This window comes from Octopus bimaculoides, chromosome 2 (assembly GCF_046866305.1).
Source record: "Octopus bimaculoides isolate indiv1 chromosome 2, ASM4686630v1, whole genome shotgun sequence".
NCBI classification, from domain to species: domain Eukaryota; kingdom Metazoa; phylum Mollusca; class Cephalopoda; order Octopoda; family Octopodidae; genus Octopus; species Octopus bimaculoides.
The window spans coordinates 187,550,565-187,569,105 of NC_142929.1; the positions used below are offsets into that span (position 1 = coordinate 187,550,565).

Below are 18,541 nucleotides of genomic sequence, written 5' to 3' on the forward strand. Positions count from 1 at the left end.
AAAGTGGTGCTCCAGCATGGCTGCAGTCACATGACTGAAACAAGTAAAACAATAAAAAAAAACTAGGCCATTTTAACACTGAGCAAGGCCAGGTATCTCTGCTAGTATATATCATCATCATCATCGTTTAACGTCCGCTTTCCATGCTAGCATGGGTTGGACGATTTGACTGAGGACTTGTGCAACCGGATGGCTACACCAGGCTCCAATCTAATTTGGCAGAGTTTCTACAGCTGGATGCCCTTCCTAACGCCAACCACTCAGAGAGTGTAGTGATATATATATATATATATATATATATATATATATATATATATATATATATACAGGAATGTATTGATATAAATTATGTATATCAAGAATAGAACTGAGGGAAGTTCCCCAGAAACGTTCTGCATATTTAATATACAGATGGTAGTCTGAATATGTTGTATGACAAGTTGTCTATAACAGTAAATATCAATAGATAGAATGCTGCAAGTCTTTGTATAAATACATTTTCTTGTGAGTAACACTTTAACATTTCAAGCTGCTGAATTTGTTTCATTTTATAAGGTTTACTTTCTAAATCAATCAACATGAGCTGGAATCATTCTGTTTCTCTTTTTTTTAGCATTTGTCACATAATGCTTTACAAAATAGTTTGAAGTTTTCCAAATTATCCAACAGTGTTTCTACTTTCTTACTGTAATGTTTCTACTTTCTTACTGTAATGTTTCTACTTAGTGGTTCTGTTTGTCTTCTGTATTTTGAAGTTCATTTTGTTTTCTTAACACTTAACTAATCTTATCTTGCATATAACAAAATGCATTGTGTTTCACATTGATCAATCTGGTCAAGGGAAATTAAAACAACAAACATATAGTGGAAGTGAGTGACAAGTCAGAGCTGCTAAATGCAGGTGAATTGTAATGAGATATTTTGCTGGTTTTCTATGCAACGTTCTGCATTGAAAACCAGCTGGCAGACAATCTGCCTGGGGTTAAATTAGTAGTAACATTCAACTGCCACTTTGATGTGGCAACTCATCTACTGTTAAGTATATGTTACTACTCTATCTCTTCCTGAGATTTTATAAACCTATGAAGATTAGGTAAGAACTTGGACTTGACTTAATCATTGTTTCTGTGTATGATTAGATTTGAAAATAAGTTACAACACTATATAATGAAACTGCAAGGACAGAACTGTTATACAGAAAATCAGTTTTGGTTAATGAATTTTCAACAAATTTTTACATCCAACATCTTACTATGAAAACAAACAAACACAGGATGCATGCAGGTGGAATGCTGATTACCTGTTGGTCCTTATTTTTGTTACCTTCCCATTATCCCACCATTCACCTAGTGTCATAGAGAATGGCATAGACCATGCAGTACTCGGACAAAACAACTACCATAACATTTTATAAGAGAAATAGAAAAATTAGTTTCTCCTCTATGGTTCATGATTATATTACTTAGTGAGCTTTAATATCTATGATTTATCATTTTGGTTGTGTGTGCAGTACTCACCTAGCACACCCACAATATATACTCTTGGTTGTAATGGAGTGTAATTTGGAAGCCATGGTATATTTATGTCAGAAAATGTTGAATGGGACGTAGTATAAAAGTCAAGGTATATTGTATTTGTAATTATTTGGACTTGTGTTGCATACATTGGACAGATTATGACATTTATAGGTGCATTTATATGACATTTATATGACATTTATATGACATATGTGTGGTAAGAAGCTTGCTTCCCAACCAAATGGTTCTGGGTTCAGTCCCACTGCACAGCACCTTTGGGCAAATGTTTTCTGCTATAGCCTCAGTCTGACCAAAGTGAGTGGATTTGGTAGATGGAAACTGAAACAAGGCCACCATATATATATATATATATATATATATATATATATATATTGATGTGTGTGTGTGTGTGTCTTTGTGTTGGTGTTTGTCCCCCCTCCACCACTTGACAACTGGTGTTGGTGTGTTTACATCCCTGTAACTTAGCAGTTTGGCAAAAGAGACTGATAGAATAAGTACTGAGTGTTTTTTCATGGTACCAGCATTAATGAGGTGCTTTGTAGTTGGCGAGACTGAAGAACTACCATACTGAAAGAAGAAATGAGAGGGTGGAGATTTTAAATAAAGTGATGAAAGGGTGGTGTATGACGAGAGGAACAAGTTTATTGTTATGAGGACATAGTTGTGAGGAGAGTAACAGAGTTGTTAATGAAGAACAGAGGAGGTGTAGGGGAAGGACAAGGGAAAGAGTAGTGTCAGGGATTAGTTGGAAAGAGAGTGAGAGGAACAAGGTAGAAGGACGATGGGGCTGTAGAGGAGGAATGAACATGGGTGGAATGTGAGGGAGGAGGCATGAGACAGAGAAAGAAAGGAGGGTGACAAAGATCTGGAGAGACTGAAGGAAAAGAGTGGATGTCCAGTCTCTCTGTGTGGAGTGCAGAGAGGGGGGGGGATGAGTGTTGAGGTGACAGAGAAGCTCTGGAAGAAGATGGTGACAGGAAGAGGCTGGGGGAGAAGGGTAGATGAATATAATAAGGAGAGTAAGAGATAATGAAACTGGAATGTACCATAGGGGTGAGCAGAGAGGGGAGAGGATGAATATAGTTAAAACATCTCAAGAGTAAGGTGGGAGAGCTGTGAGTTGATGCATCAAAAGTACCCTTGCCTCTTTCTTTGTTAGTGTTCTCTCTGCCATGTTTGCCTGAAAGAACAGGTTTTCTGCAGCATTGCATATTGTCAATCATTGCAGTCTCCTGTCATCTCTTTAATGAGCTTCAGCATTTTGAAATCAATTTTTCACCACCTTGTCCCATGCCTTCCTAGGTTTTCTTCTTCCACAGGTTCCATCAAATTCTAGTACTCATCACTTCTTTATGCAGCTATCATCATCCATGCACATCACATACAAATATCATCTTAGTGTTCTCTCTTACAAAGTGCATCTAATTCCTGCTATATGCAGTTTTTCTCTCAGATCATTTGTACAGTCATTTATCGACACTAACATTACAAATTCAGTGGAGCATGCTCACTGCATTCTTTTCTAGCCTTCACGTATCATCTGCATACTGGTCGAGGTCTCATTACCATGTAGCATTGTACTTCACACACAAACAGTTTGCCCTTCACCTGCAAGGAAAGACATTTAGTTGTCAGCAAGCAGAGGTAGTAACTCCTTGAACTTTTTACCCACCCATACTTACTCTGGCTATTTTGCTTTCAGAACACTCACTCTACTACTAATTAGAACACCTAGGTAACAAAAGCTATTGACCACTTCTAGGGAGTCTCCTGAACTGTTGATAGACTCCATTTCCAGGATTCTTTGTGCTGAATGCTCTCAAGTATTTGCCAGATATGAAGGATATCTGTTGGCCTGGTTGTGAACTCAACACTACTTAGGAGTCCATTGCTTGCACTGATCACTTTTCTGTATATGGAATACAGACACATTTCCTGGATGGTTGCAGTGTCTTGTTTTCTCTTCTGTTTAGCATAACTTTACTCTTGGCTAAGTTTACTTTAAGGTCATTCAATTCCATGTTTTGCTTCCATGACTGGAATTTCTTCTCCATGTCTTTCACAGAATCTGCACTAAGAACAAGGTCATCAGTATAAAAAAGTTCCCACAGACAACCAGTCTTAAACTCTCTGCTTTGGCATTGAGGACTGTGATAAATGAAAGAGAGTTAAACAGTGTGCTCTGATGGACCTCAACGTCGTCGTCGTCGTCGTCGTCGTCGTTTAACGTCTGCTTTCCATGCTAGCATGGGTTGGACGATTTGACTGAGGACTGGTGAAACCAGATGGCTACATCAGGCTCCAATCTGATTTGGCAGAGTTTCTACAGCTGGATGCCCTTCCTAACGCCAACCACTCAGAGAGTGTAGTGAGTGCTTTTACGTGTCACCCGCACGAAGGCCAGTCAGGCGGTACTGGCAACGGCCACGCTCATCTCGCTCGAAAAACCTCGTGTCACCCGCACAAGAGCCAGTCCAAGGGCACCGGCAACGATCTCGCTCGAAAATCTTACGACGGCCCCGCACAAGAGCCAGTTCAGGGGCACTGGCAACGATCTTGCTCGAAAGATTTCATGTGTCGCCCGCACATGAGCCAGTCCAGGGGAACTGGCAACGCTCCCGCTCGAAAGATTTCATGTGTCGCCCGCACATGAGCCAGTCCAGGGGCACTGGCAACGATCCCGCTCAAAAGATTTCATGTGTCGCCCGCACATGAGCCAGTTCAGGGTCACTGGCAACAATCTCGCTCGAAAATCCTACGAAGACCCCACACAAGAGCCAGCTCAGGGGCACCGGCAACGATCTCACTCGAAAAACCTCGTGTGTCACCCGCACATGAGCCAGTCCAGGGGCACTGGCAACGATCCCGCTCGAAAGATTTCATGTGTCGCCCGCACATGAGCCAGTCCAGGGGCAATGGCAACGATCCCGCTCGATATATATATATATATATATACACACATAAATACACACACACACATGCATATACATATATATATATATATATATATATATATATATATATATATATATATATATATATATATATATATACATATACAGGGTGCAACAGTAGTAATGCCCCTTATGCATTTAATAACTTTCATAGTATGTAAATGTTTATTAAATAATTTTTTATTGAACACAAACTTATTGCATTACTTAAACAAACGAATAATAAACTAATGAAAAAAAAATCACACAAGTTTTAGGAAGTAAAAGAAAATAACTCAATTAGAAACAAGAAAATTCAAATACAAAGGGGCACTACTTCTGCCACACCCTGTATATATATATATATATATATATATATTCGAATAGGCAGACATATGCCTACACATGTGCATATATACATATATACACACACACATATATATATATGTGCAGCTGGACTGGCTCCTGTGCAGGTGGCACATATTGGATATGATGTATTGAGTAAAAGATAACAATTAGGACATGTGAAGTGTACTGTGTGCAAAATCTGGTATATTGTGGATGGAAAGGTTAGAAATTTAGTCATGATGTGTGGTGTGCAATGTTGCAATTAGAGCATGTATAGTATACAGTTTTGTAAATAGGGCTTATTATTTGATGTGTCGTATATCAACTAGTATATGGTTTGTATGGTGAAGAAGAGAAGGAAAGAACTTCTTTTTGCAATCACCATCATATCTCTCCAGACCCTGTATAAGGAATTAATCACTCGTTCTTCTAATACTAATAACTACAAGTATAACACATTCTGTTAATGTTATCATTTTCTATTTATTTAGTTCCAATTATAAAAGAAAGAGATGCACAATCACCACTAACACTGTCTGGAGAAAGTCAAGGAATTGCAGTGCAAGGTATATTTGATGTTATATTCTACTGGAAGTTTTTGTAATTTAGTAAAATTTTGTAATATTTAGTAAAATTTCCCTATTTATATTTCAATCTCAGCATATTTTTTTATATCAGAAATATCCATAATTGATTTTTCAGGAAATCTTATGCATGATAGTGCTGTAGTTTGGAGAATGTCATCATCAGCATTTAACATCCATTTTCCATGCTGGCATGGGTTGGACTATTTGACAGGAGCTGGCCAGCTGGGGAGCTGTTCAGACTCCAATTGTCTGTTGTGGCATGGTTTCTATGGCTGGATGCCCTTACTTATGCCAACCACTTTACAGAGTGTGCTGGGTGCAATGCAAGGTTGAGAACATATCATGTAAGGTGTAGGGTAGGAGTGAGAGCTTATAGTGAGTGTTAGTCACAGTATAGCAAGTAGATATGTTGTAATGCCTTTATCTAGCTGAGGACCATGTTGCATACTTCAACATGTAATGAATCATATGGGAAGCAGTATAACAGCCTGAACCACTTACTCTCTTTTCATTGCCCACTAGAGAGGGCTGTACATTCTTAAATTCTGGTAGTGATTTTAGCAGTGAGGTGACTAAGATGGACTTGGTTATTGTTCTTCTGTATTTGTACAGTAATGTTTGGGTCCAATGAAGTTCTTGACATAACTATTTCAGTTCCTAAGTGTTTTTTGTCTTGAGTGAGTGGAAAAGACAGTGTTTTAATGATAGTGTAGCAGTGTTAGTCTTAAATGTTGTATATGTGTTTGGTTATTTACAGGTGGTTTTTCATGTAGTGACAGGGTCTGTTGTAGTTAAAGTTTGCTGTTACAACAAACTGTGCTCCTTGCAAATTCAAATGGTCCTTTATTTTAGTACTTTTGTTTCATTTGTGTATAGGTGGTCTTTGAGTGTTGTCTTTGAGCACATTCTGATGGTACAAAAGAGCACTACTTTGCATACTTTGGAGAAACTGAGGACTAAGCAGAACTTATAATGGACCACGATGGATCTAATGTATTCTTTTCTACTCTAGGCACAAGGCCTGAAATTTTTGGGAAGGGGGCCAGTCGATTAGATCAACCCCAGTATGCAACTGGTACTTAATTTATCAACCCCGAAAGGATGTGGAATTTTGCTGTCTGTATTGTCTTCTAGGTGTATTGTGAATGCTATAGATATATGTGTAAGTCCTAATATTTTTAACTTATGTTAAAAGAAGATCCATCTAGCCAAGCAAAAATTTGAGAAGACCCATCAAACCGAGCAAAATCACAGTTGTGGCAGATACTGGTGTCATGCAAATGGCATCCATGCTGGTGGCATGTAAAAGCACCCATAACACTCTCGGAGTGGTTGGCATTAGGAAGGGCATCCAGCTGTAGAAAACCATGTCAAACCAGACTGGAGTCTGGTGCAGGCTTCCAGCTTACCAGCCCTGGTCAAACTGTCCAACCCATGCCAGCATGGACAACACACGTTAAATGATGATGATGTATGTTGTGAAATGCTTATATTGTTGAATGTGATGGTTAATTTTATTTGATATTCTGTAGTGTTATTGGCACACACAAAAAAAAATTTGGATTTGCTAGCTGCTAGTAATATTGTAGAGTAATATTGTAGAGTAATATTGTAGAGTAATATTGTAGAGTAATATTGTAGAGTAATATTGTAGAGTAATATTGTAGAGTAATATTGTAGAGTAATATTGTAGAGTAATATTGTAGAGTAATATTGTAGAGTAATATTGTAGAGTAATATTGTAGAGTAATATTGTAGAGTAATATTGTAGAGTAATATTGTAGAGTAATATTGTAGAGTCAGATTTCCTGGTGACTGATTTTGGGTTGGTGCAGTGTCTAGAGAAAATGGTGGGAAGATATCAGTATGATGTCACCTATCCATGAGTGTGCATACATGTTTTGTTGAAGTGTGAAAAGCTTGTGTAAGTGTAGGTTGAAAAGTGCAGATGAGATAACAGATCCCAAAAGGACATCATTCTGGAAGTTGCAAGTTTTAGAAATGCTTTTTGTTGTACACTGGACTTGGAGACTTCATAGTTAATTTGTGAAAAACAGTGTTATGTGTTGTTTCTTAAGATGCTATTTTTCGAGTGAGTGGATAACTGAGAATAGAACCAAAAGTTTTGCTGATGTCATTAGTATTTTGAATGATACATGTGAGATATTTTTTGTGTTGCAGACATCATGTAACTTCTCTGTTAGGTTTGTGACTATTGTGGTGATTACGTGTAATGGGCTGAATCTGTTTTGTGTAATTTTGATATGGAGATACATAGGTTAATGATGTCAAGGATGGTGTGTGCTTAGGATTGCATGATGGCATTGGGTCTGTATGATATTGTACCTTTACTGAAGTTTTTGATAAGCCTTAAAGTCATGAGTTTTCCCCCACCTTCCTGGTTCTAAGATTTCAACGGTTTTAGCATGAGTACACATGAGTACACATGAGTACACATGAGTACACATCAGTGTTAGTGCCTACTCAGTCTTCAGGCCCTGGTTGTTTTAGAAGTATGATTGTGATTTTGTCTGGTCCTGAGCTTTTAGATAATTCATTATTACTTTGGGGTGTCTTATATCAGAGGTTTTCAAACTGTGGTCCACAGACCACAGGAGGTCCGCAAGGACAAGACAGTGGGTCCGTGGACAGCAAATACTTTTTATGGGCAATTTGATTTTATATATGTTTTTTAACCGAAATCTTTTAATTGACAATAAACCTATTTGTTAAATACTGTTAAATAAATAAATGTAAAAATATATGTTATTTTAAGCAAATATTTATGTATAAATTTCATAAGTGTTTATAAGGGGGTCCCTAAGGTAAAGCCTGAAATATAAAGGGGTCCACAAGTCAAAAAGTTTGAAAACCCCTGTCTTATATAATTCATTATTACTTTTGGGGTGTCTTATAGGAAGAAGGAATTAACATCATGTATTTTCATTAAATTTCTTTTTTGTGCATGATTGTTGATAGCTGACTTTCCAAAAATATACAATAAGGGTACGTAGAATGAATAATTTATTTATGAATGTTGTCATGACATGGATGTGGTATGTAAATGTTATTGATGCTGTTAATTACTCTATATGCCATTTTACTTTTAGTTTTATTTGTAGTTTATATTTGGTATTAATGTTCACTGTTTTGTGGTAATTTTTCCTGGTATTTCCCCATTTATTTTTAATGAAGTTGGCTATTCATTGTGCTTAATTGGGTCAGCATGGAAAATGTACTTTAAATGATGATGATGCTGTTTAATGAGACATGCATTTTAGATGCGCCGTTAATTAACATATCAAATGTATGAACCAACAGAGTCTATATTACTGATTATAATGGTGTTGAATTCCATTGGGCTTTTGGATGTTTGCAAAAATACTTTCCCTTTCTGTGTGCAATGCCCTCTGTTCTTCCTTGAAATGCCAATTACTAGTAAACCTCTGGACAATTTTCCCTCCTTTTCTCCAATATCCATGTAATTTGTCCCTATCTAGATCTCCTACATGGAAACCACATATATTCCTCTCTGAGTCACAAACCCATATCTCCAAACCATGTCAGTTGTTCAGGTCACACTATTTGTTCTGACTTTATCCTGAAAAGTGATGTCTATCTTTACATAGACTCCACTCCCTATCATGTGCCTCTCTCACTAAGATATCAAAAATAATGACCTCCAGTTACTCTGGGTTAAAGTCTCCCTCCCTTGCATCCACACATATATATCTGTGTCCTCTGTCATACTCCTAACTCCTCAAATCCTGAGCACATCTCTTGTATTGAGGAGATTTCACTTACTTCACCCCCTCTCGAAAGTTATCAGTGCCAGTGACTTCAATATTCACATTTCCTCATAGCTCTCTCTCTCTCTTCACTCATCCCATACCAATGTTGTCAGTACAGAAACCAAATCTTTTGCAATCTTCAACCCTCTTCAACTCAGTCTTTTTCTCAATTCCAAATCTAATCTATACCAAACTCTATCTCTCCACCTACTAGAACATACAACCACTGCCTCATTGGAACAACCCAGATATATCTAATACCACACCAACACCCCCCAATATCCTGCACCCTCTAGTACTTCAACTCAGCTAACTTGTTTGAGCTCCACCAATTTTATGCCATCTTTTAAAACCTCATTAATGTACTCTCTTCTCACCATTACAATTAAATTTCTTCAGATACCATAAAATGGATAATCTACTGCTTCCAACTATACTTGCAAGTCTAAAAGTTTCAATGACTTTGCAATTCATGTTTCCCTGACAAATATTGCAATGCACCTACTAGTTTTGAGCCATACATCAATCGTATTGACCAGAGAAATGTGTATAGTTGTTTAACTGTAGGTATCAACCCAACTGGAAATATTATTGCATTGTGTTTGTTAATAGGTGCTGCACCACAAATACCAAGAAAGCCACTCAAAAAAGAAAAAGCAAAATCAAAAGAAAAAGGTATATTTTTATAGTATACTGTCTTGGAATGTATAAAATTGTAATATATTTTGGTAGAATTTATATAATCACAATTAAATTTTAGAATATTTTTACCTTTCAGAAAATTCTATGTTTGAGCAGATTTTCATTTTTATGGTTATAATATCCTCTAATGGTATGTTATATATGGTAAAGAGATGTAGCAGATGTCGCCAGGACTGAGGAGTAACATTTAGAAAGTATAATGTAGAGCATAGTGTAGAAATTAGGGTATACTGTGAATGATAGTCAAAATATATTGCATGGGGTGGAGTATATTAGTGAGAGAATGTCATGTGCTATAGACAAAACATGTATGGGGTGTTATGTAGAAGTTAAGGCATATGGTAACCCAAGTATATTGTATGGTGGGGGTCATATAGATGTCAGAATATGTTGTCTGATATTTGCCTTTACATGTTGTATGGAGGAAAGTGTAGAACGAGGGGGGGTATGCTGTGTGAGATAATCATAACATTGTATGGAGATAAGTTGAGAATTCAGGATGAGTCATACATGGTGTAGTGATTCCCCCATCTTTGTGCTGTAGGAACATATTGGTCAGTTTGAAACCACTACCTGGCTCTTGTGTACCTTTAGCAGAGGAAATTTGTCCTGAAGATGCTGGTGGAGCAGCAGAAACAACTCCACATGGAAATCACTCAGGACATACTGGACTGAGTAAACTATGACTCAGGCTTTAGAAACATTATAATCTCTGGTGATGAGGCATGGGTTTATGGCTTCTGTTCGATGCATTTAGTCATCTTGTATAGAAATGAAAATCCAGTGAGCATGTACTACATATTTGTACTCAAGGCATAACAGCCAGGAACTGACGTGGCCTACTGACATGAAAATTTTCATGCACGTGTGGGAAGGTTGGCATCACTTCCTACCTGAATGATTTTTCCCAAATGGTATTAGTTTTAGCAGGAACAAATAAAGGTGGACACTTTTTTAATGCACCTCATATAGACTTGTATCTAAGCAAATTAACCAATGAAATTAAAGTATTTCATCGATGGACCTGATGGTTAATAAATGTTTAAATCGGTTAATGCATTGTGTTGTAGAGGTTTAATATTTACTGATAACATGATGTTTTTATGGTAGAATTAAAATAGGAATCAATAGACTGTAGATTCAAGGATGGAGATTATATGATCGCAGACAAACTGATTATGGGTACATGTATGAAAAATATGCAACAAGTAATTTTGAAGGATTCAAACCAAGCTTTAGAAAAAGAATAAAAGAAAAGAAACTGAAAATTGCTGTGGGAGTTCAGAGATCCAATGATGGGCAACAAAAAAAATGTTTTATCTGGTGCCTGGAATATTTCAACGAATTCTTAAGTGATGTTGCCTCCTAAATACAAATATAATTTCAGTTTTTCTCTATCAGGTCTAGTTTTCCATGGCTAGCAGAACGAACTATGGTGTCTGAAGTTACAACAGCAAACTGTTCACTTTTTTTAATATTTTCATTCATTGTGTAACTGGTTTGTACATAAACTTTGATTATGTATGAAGTGATTTTGTATGTTGTTCATAATTTATTGAGGTATGCTACAGAAAAACTGGGGGTCCAAGTAGGCTTGACATAGTTCATGAGGGATCTAATGTATTGTTTGATACCATTAGTGTTGTTTCATTTTGTTGACCAAATATTGTACATATGATTGATCTAAGTATAATCATGTGTTTTGCTTTCTCAACTATATTTTCTATTACAATTGGCTTTATATTACAATTGGCTTTATATTACAATTGGCTTTATATTACAATTGGCTTTATATTAACAATGTCCCACATCATCAACTGATTACATTAACAATGGTTTATATCACAAATAGTTTACACTTGTATAAACTTTGATTTACATTGCAGAAGATGAGGAAATAGAGAGTTTGATGCCATCAAAAAAACGGGTTCCTGGTAAGGGAAGTGTTGATCTAGAACCCTTGGAAGAGATTGCTGAACTTTTATCAGAAAGTGAAATGGAATTACGTAACCTTATTAAAACAAAAGGCAGTAGAAAGGAAATTAAGTTGACGATTCAAAAAAATCGTAAACTGATCTATGACCTCATGACAAAACAGAAAAAGAGAGAAGCAGCACTTACAGATGCTAAGTGGGTAAAAGAATCAGAACGGATAGTTTCAGCTTCAGAAGAAAGAGCAATGGCATGTGAAAGGTATAAAATGTGGGCTCAACATAAAGAGAATCCTGTGTTTGAATCAATGGAGCCATCAATATCTGCTCTGGCTAATATTAGATTAGTTACGTTATCTGATAAACCACATGAAAAAGATGAAGAATTTAAACCAAGTTTTCCAATGAAAAAACCTTATGAAGCAATAGTAAGAAAACCACCGAGCTCCTTGATGCCACCCTTATTAAAAGAGAAATTCCTACCAATTTCAGAAGACAAAAATTACTCAGACAAAGAATGGCAACACCTAATTGCTGAGAAACAAGAACAATTGTTAAGGAAACAATTAGATTTGGAATGGAGGAAAGAAATGAGGGAAATGGGCAGAAAAGATGACCAGATGAAAGAAATATTTAGTGAAGAGGAAAGTGAAAGTGAAAAAGAAGAAGAAGAAGCATTAAGCTTAGAAGAGCTAACAGAAGGATTAATATTGGAGCCTGGAGCTGAATTTACAAGGAAGGATAAAGTTTCAAAGAAACGTGGAAAGAAAATTTCTGATGATGAGTGGTTGCTTGACTTAGAACAACAGATCAAAAGGAAAACAAAAAAGAAGCCTTCATCTGAGGAATATTCAATGGAATCTCGGACTCCTGAAAAGTTAGTTGCTAGGAGTGATGCAGACATGAGCTCAATAAAAGCAGTAATGCCATCTTCAATATCACCATATTTACTTGACTATCAGCAATTCAGTAGAGCTCAACATGAATTAAAACACAAGAAAGCAATGGAAAGATTGAAATATATAGACGATGTCCAGTTAGCTCCAATGAGTGATGAGCTATATAGAGTGACATGGGAAAAGTCATTTGGTAGTGCTAAAGAACCTAAAGATAAAATAAAATTACCTAGGATCAAGTATTTGGTAAAAGCATCTCCCAAAAGATCTTTTACATCTGTAAGAAGAGAGTCATTTACATTATATGGAAAAGAACTATATCCATCACTTTGTGATGAGGCAATATTTAATCCTCAAAGGGAGACCCAATTGTTGATAGAACGAGAGAAGATTTTTTCCAAAAAGATAAAAAAGCCTGTAAGTATAGCATTAATAATAATAATAATAATAACAATACCAGGTAGTGGCTCTCATGGCTTCTGATCTTAATTGAGTGAAAGTGTTATCATGTACATTGTTTTGTCTTGGCATAAAAGATGGGCTACAGCAAATATTGTGCTTAATACCACAGATTTGCTTGTCAGTTGTTTGACCATAACCAGTTGAGCATGACCCTTAGTGGCTGACGATATGTGCATCTCTGATCATGAGCAGAAGTAGTGGGGGAGCATCATAGCCATATGTTGAGAGGAATTCTTTAGGGCTTGAATAATTCACCCTTGGAAACATTGGTATTTTGCTCAACATCATTAAACAAACCTTTTGAGCATGATGGGCTACTCAACCTGAAGAAAATTCTAACTGGGCCCCACCTGCAAGGTCATGCGCTGTTTATCTTGATATGAGATCACCATGTCACGCACATATGGTTGTGAAGCATGTGCTTGGTGTACCCTTATCAGACGGGTAGTCATGATGGGTATAATGGGCTTCATATATTTTACCCCAGTGTCACTCAATAATAATAATAATAATAATCCTTTCAACTGTAGGCACTGAAATTTTGGGGGAAGGGTTAAGTCAATTACATCGACCCCAGTACACAACTGGTACTTAGTTTATCAACTCCAAAAGGATGAAAGGCAAAGTCAACCTGGATGGCATTTGAACTCAGAACGTAGTGATGGACGAAATACCACTAAGCATTTTGCCCAGCGCACCAACGACTTTGCCAGCTCACCACCTTAAATAATTATAATAATAATAATGATAATAATAATTTTAATAGAGGCACAAGACCTGACATTTTGAAGAAGTGGGATAGTTGATTATATTGACCCTAATACTCAACTGGCATTTATTAACCCCAAAAGGATGAAAGGCAAAGTCAACCTTGGTGGAATTTGAACTTGGAGTCTAATGAGTCAGAAGAAATACTGCTTAGCATTTTGCTTGATGTACTAATAATTCTACTGGTTTACCACCTTATTAATAATAAGATTGGTAGATGGAAACTGAAGATGCTCATCATGTGTGTGTGTGTGTGTGTGCATGCATGTGTATGTGTGCATGCATGTGTATGTGTGCATGCATATATTTGTATGAATGAGTTTGTATTTTATCTCAACTTGACATGTATTCACTGTTTGTAAACAAAATCATCATTATTCCTACTGATGGTGCCATCTGCTTATGGTTCACTGTGAAAGCTTGTTTGAACTTCTTGACATGTTGCACTCGCTTCGTATTCAAAAGGCTAATCCAATCAGTACATTTGTTTCAATTTCTGTGGAACTACACCCGCTATATAGCCACTGTTATACCAAACACTGAACTACAACACTACAACTACACTACCGCCAACATCACCATACTACAACAACTGCCACCACAATACTGCAACCACTACCACTATACTAGAATAAACATCATTACACTTTACCAACTACCATTATACTGCAGCCACCACAACCACTATGCTACAAAACCATCACCACTACTACCACTACACTACAAGATATTGCAGCAGAATCACCACCTTCACTATGCTACAATCCTTATTGCTATATTGTAATCCATCTTGAATTGTTTTTATTCCAGTTATCAGAGACCATGAAGAAGTATAAAGGCGTATATGAAGAAACAAGTAATTAGAGTTTTTAATTTATATCATCACCATCATCATCAACAACATCATCAATAATGAGAGTAACTGTAAAAACTTCAGTTTAAATATTCTTTCTACATGTGTAGATCTCTCTAGCTAGTACTATGGTGTTATATATCTACATCTAGTAACACCATATGTTCATTCCATCATCACCCACCTCTGTTGTCACTACTATCTACTTCCATTGCATGCCTATCCGACCATCACCCACCTGTATTCTAGCTACCATCCACAACTAGTGTATGTCCATCCACCTTGTCATGACATCTGTGACTTTTGTACCTGAGTGAAATTTCCAGTAAGGCGTAGCTGAGTGGGACAGTTTAGAAGTCAATGATTTTTACCAAAGGACACAATGTAGAGGATATAAATTTGTGTGAGTCAATGCAGTGCAATGAGTAAAACCTCTATACAGTCACTTCACATGCAAAATATAGCAACCAAATCACTCCTGTAAAATAGACTAAAAGTAAACCAAAAACCTGAATATCAAACGATGTACTCTTAGAATTACAAAAACGTTAGGGTGGTCACAAATCGAATGTCTTTGGCCGTGTATCTGCAAGATCAAAGTTAAAAGATGCATGAACTTGTATCTCCTACACCAGCAGTTTAACATTTGGTCTTGTCATCTCCTGCCCTGAGATGCAAATATGTATGGAGTGGCACAAATAGTAGAATGCCTGATTTGAAGGCATTCCTTATATTAAAAGTCCAGACCCTATCGTTTTTAACTTTCACCTTGCTAAGGTCCATCAAATACATGCCAGTGATTTGTTGGAATTGAGAAAATTAACCATATTACAAAGTAGAATGACTTAGTTGGGTCAAGTCAGTGAGACTAGTGAGGCGTAACTCATAACACACATGGCAGATGTTGTTTATTTAGCCTAATAATTAACTCTACTTCATATATTTGCTTCGACATTTGGATATACAATTGGCTTGCTGTAGTTTAGAAGGTTTATGGCATTAGATATTTTCAGCATCAATCATGAATGCCATTGGCCAACAAGCAACTGATGGGCCAATTTTGTCTGCTGTCATCAACATAAAATTCCAAGCAGTTTATTCAGTTTTAGGAAGTTGTTTCAGATATTCATTGTTGAATGAAGATAGCTTCTATCCAAAGTGCAAGTTTTGGCATGAGGTATGAAAAAAGACGAGAGTTAACATCTTGTATGTCTAAATAAAAAGTTAGCAATATATACATGGTGCATTCTGGAAGTTTTGAAACTTTTTCAGGAAAGACGTATTAATTACAAAGAAATACAAAATTCTCATCTCTTTAAAGTAGAATTCTCTGACTTAATTTACATTTGTTGTGCTGCTTCAGTCACTTTGTGAAGGTCTCCAGAGTGAAAGAGTCCAGGACCCCTATCACAGCCTTCAACCTTTCACTATTTTCAAATTGACAGCCCTTGAGGTTCTCCTTCAGCTTGAAGAACAATCAAAAGTCATAGGAAGCAAGGTCTGAACTGTCAGGAGGGTGAGGGACAATTTTGATGCCCATCTCTGTCAAGTAGTTGGTTACCAAGGTGGAATTGGGGACTGGTCTATTGTCCTGTTGCAGGTGACACTCAGTCAAGTGGAAGAGCTCTGGGCCTTTTGCAATGAAATCTTTTCCTAATTCCCTCAAAACCTCTTCAAAGTACTGTTTGTTAATCATCTGGTCAGAGGAAACCCAGTGGATGCAGATGTACCTCTCCCGTCAAAAAAGATCATCATGAGCTTTTCAGTGGACTTGCTTTGCCTGGCCTTCTTAGGTCTAGGGGAGCCAGGATGCTTCCATTAGATACTCTGTCTCTTGGTCTCAATCATAACAGTTACTCCAGCTTTTGTTACAGGTCACCAGAGACTCAAGTACTCTTGGAATAGAGGTAATGAGCCCAATCATCTCCCTGTTGTCACCAACATGTCTTTCCTTCAGTTCTTCACTAAGCACCCTGGGAATGAGAACAAACTTTGTACAAGTTTTGTGCCTGATCACATCTTCATGAATAATTCTGTGTACAGCACCAGCACCAACTTCAAACTTTATACTTATTGTCTTTATAGGCACATGACTGTCTTCATCCAGAAAACTGAATTTTCTCAACTAGCTCTGATGTTTTAATGTCCCTCTCCCTCCCACACCTCCTCTCAACTGTGCCAACAAAAAAACAGATGCTTGGCTCACACAAGTTAATCAATAAGCAGTATGGAACATTTCATAAGTTTCTGTTGTGTTTTTGCCCAATTTAACATGAAATTTTATTGCATAGTACTTTTCCAAATTGTGTTCATGTCTTGACTACATTCTACAAACTAGTCAGCTGTGATAAGCAGTGTTTTGCAGAGAGTGTTCAAAGTTCTGTTACAGCCATCTCCTTCACTCTGGAATAAAAGTTGGCATGTCAGCTTATTAGATATATAATAATAATAATATACTAAAATTACAATAACCTAAGGCAGTTAAAACTGCTTCTAAAAAGTCTCAAACCTTCTGGAATGCATCTCATAACTTTATGTATTATGTATGCTTACTTCTTATAGTTCAAGAAAAACACCCAACAGAAATTGTGGGACATGTCAGATATACAAAATGCTTGCCAGTGATCAAAGATTCAGGAAAAGTTATTGATAGTAAACCTGCACCAAAGGGTGAGATCAAACAACCAGTAAGTACAGTCACATACTAATAATTATTCTCAGCTCACTTAATAGTAAGTAAATTGATCAGAGACGTTAGTTGACATATAATGTTGAGGTTTTGTAATATTAACTGTGGCAGTATATGGTAGCCAGCTGGTAGAACCATTAGTATGCAGGGCAAAATACTTAGCAGAATTTCGTTTGTCTTTATGTTCTGAGTTCAAATTCTGCTGTAGTTAATTTTGCCTTTCAGGATGGATAAATAAAAGTACCAGTTGCATACTGAGGTCGATGTGATCAACTTGTCTGGTTCCCAGAAATTGCTGGCCTTATGCCAAAATTTGAAACCAATATTAACTGTGGCAGTGATGTAGTAGTTCAAGTGGTATGAGTTCAAACCTTTGTTTGATACCTGAGTGATCATGTACCTTACTTTGTGTCAGTAAAGCAGAAAGCTACCCCTATTGATTGTTGAGTTATCAGAGGCAGGTCAAGCCATTTGACTTTAAAAAATGTGCCTTAAAATTATTCAAACTGTAGCAGCCATCAAAGCCATTCTAGAATTGAATAACAGTTTATGGTGTGGCCCATTTACTGCACACTCTATGATCCATCATGCATGCTGGAATGTACAATATAATTCGTTGGCAGGAAGTGACATTTTATATCTAGAACAGTGAATATATCATTGTGATTACTCATTTGAATAACCTTCACTGCCATGGATTTGCCTGATCAGAGCTGAACACAAGCTACACAGTAAATCATAAGAAACTCTTAATTTCATTCTCATCACAGATCTCCTCCTGTGATTTTTATATATCTTGTATAATCGAAGGAGAATGTAAGCAATGATAAAATTTCAGAGTTGTGTCTTTTGGAAAGAAAGATTGGGTGAGGCAGAATGGGTTTGAATATGCTATGGCTCACAGAAGGGCAAGGATTCTTATAGCAGAGCCAGTGGGCTGTAGAATGTAACTGAGTGAAAGTTTTAATAAAGTAAAAGATTTAAGACTGAAATTTTAAATACCTAGATACAAAAGTGAAGAGATTTAGAAACTTAATTTCAAA

The 18,541-nt window shown here is 36.8% G+C and overlaps 1 protein-coding gene across 6 annotated transcripts in view; it reads left to right on the forward strand.

Moving 5' to 3' along the window:
* The window catches only part of LOC106872595 (uncharacterized), a 156,546-nt gene that overhangs the window by 131,074 nt on the left and 6,931 nt on the right, over positions 1 to 18,541 (forward strand). For all 6 annotated transcript variants that reach the window (XM_089348191.1, XM_089348193.1, XM_089348195.1 and 3 more), the window contains 5 exons: positions 5,311 to 5,385; positions 9,810 to 9,872; positions 11,786 to 13,143; positions 14,767 to 14,812; positions 17,372 to 17,496. In XM_089348191.1, the coding sequence (XP_089204317.1) occupies positions 5,311 to 5,385; positions 9,810 to 9,872; positions 11,786 to 13,143; positions 14,767 to 14,812; positions 17,372 to 17,496 (1,667 nt within the window). The remainder of the gene's footprint in view (positions 1 to 5,310; positions 5,386 to 9,809; positions 9,873 to 11,785; positions 13,144 to 14,766; positions 14,813 to 17,371; positions 17,497 to 18,541) is intronic.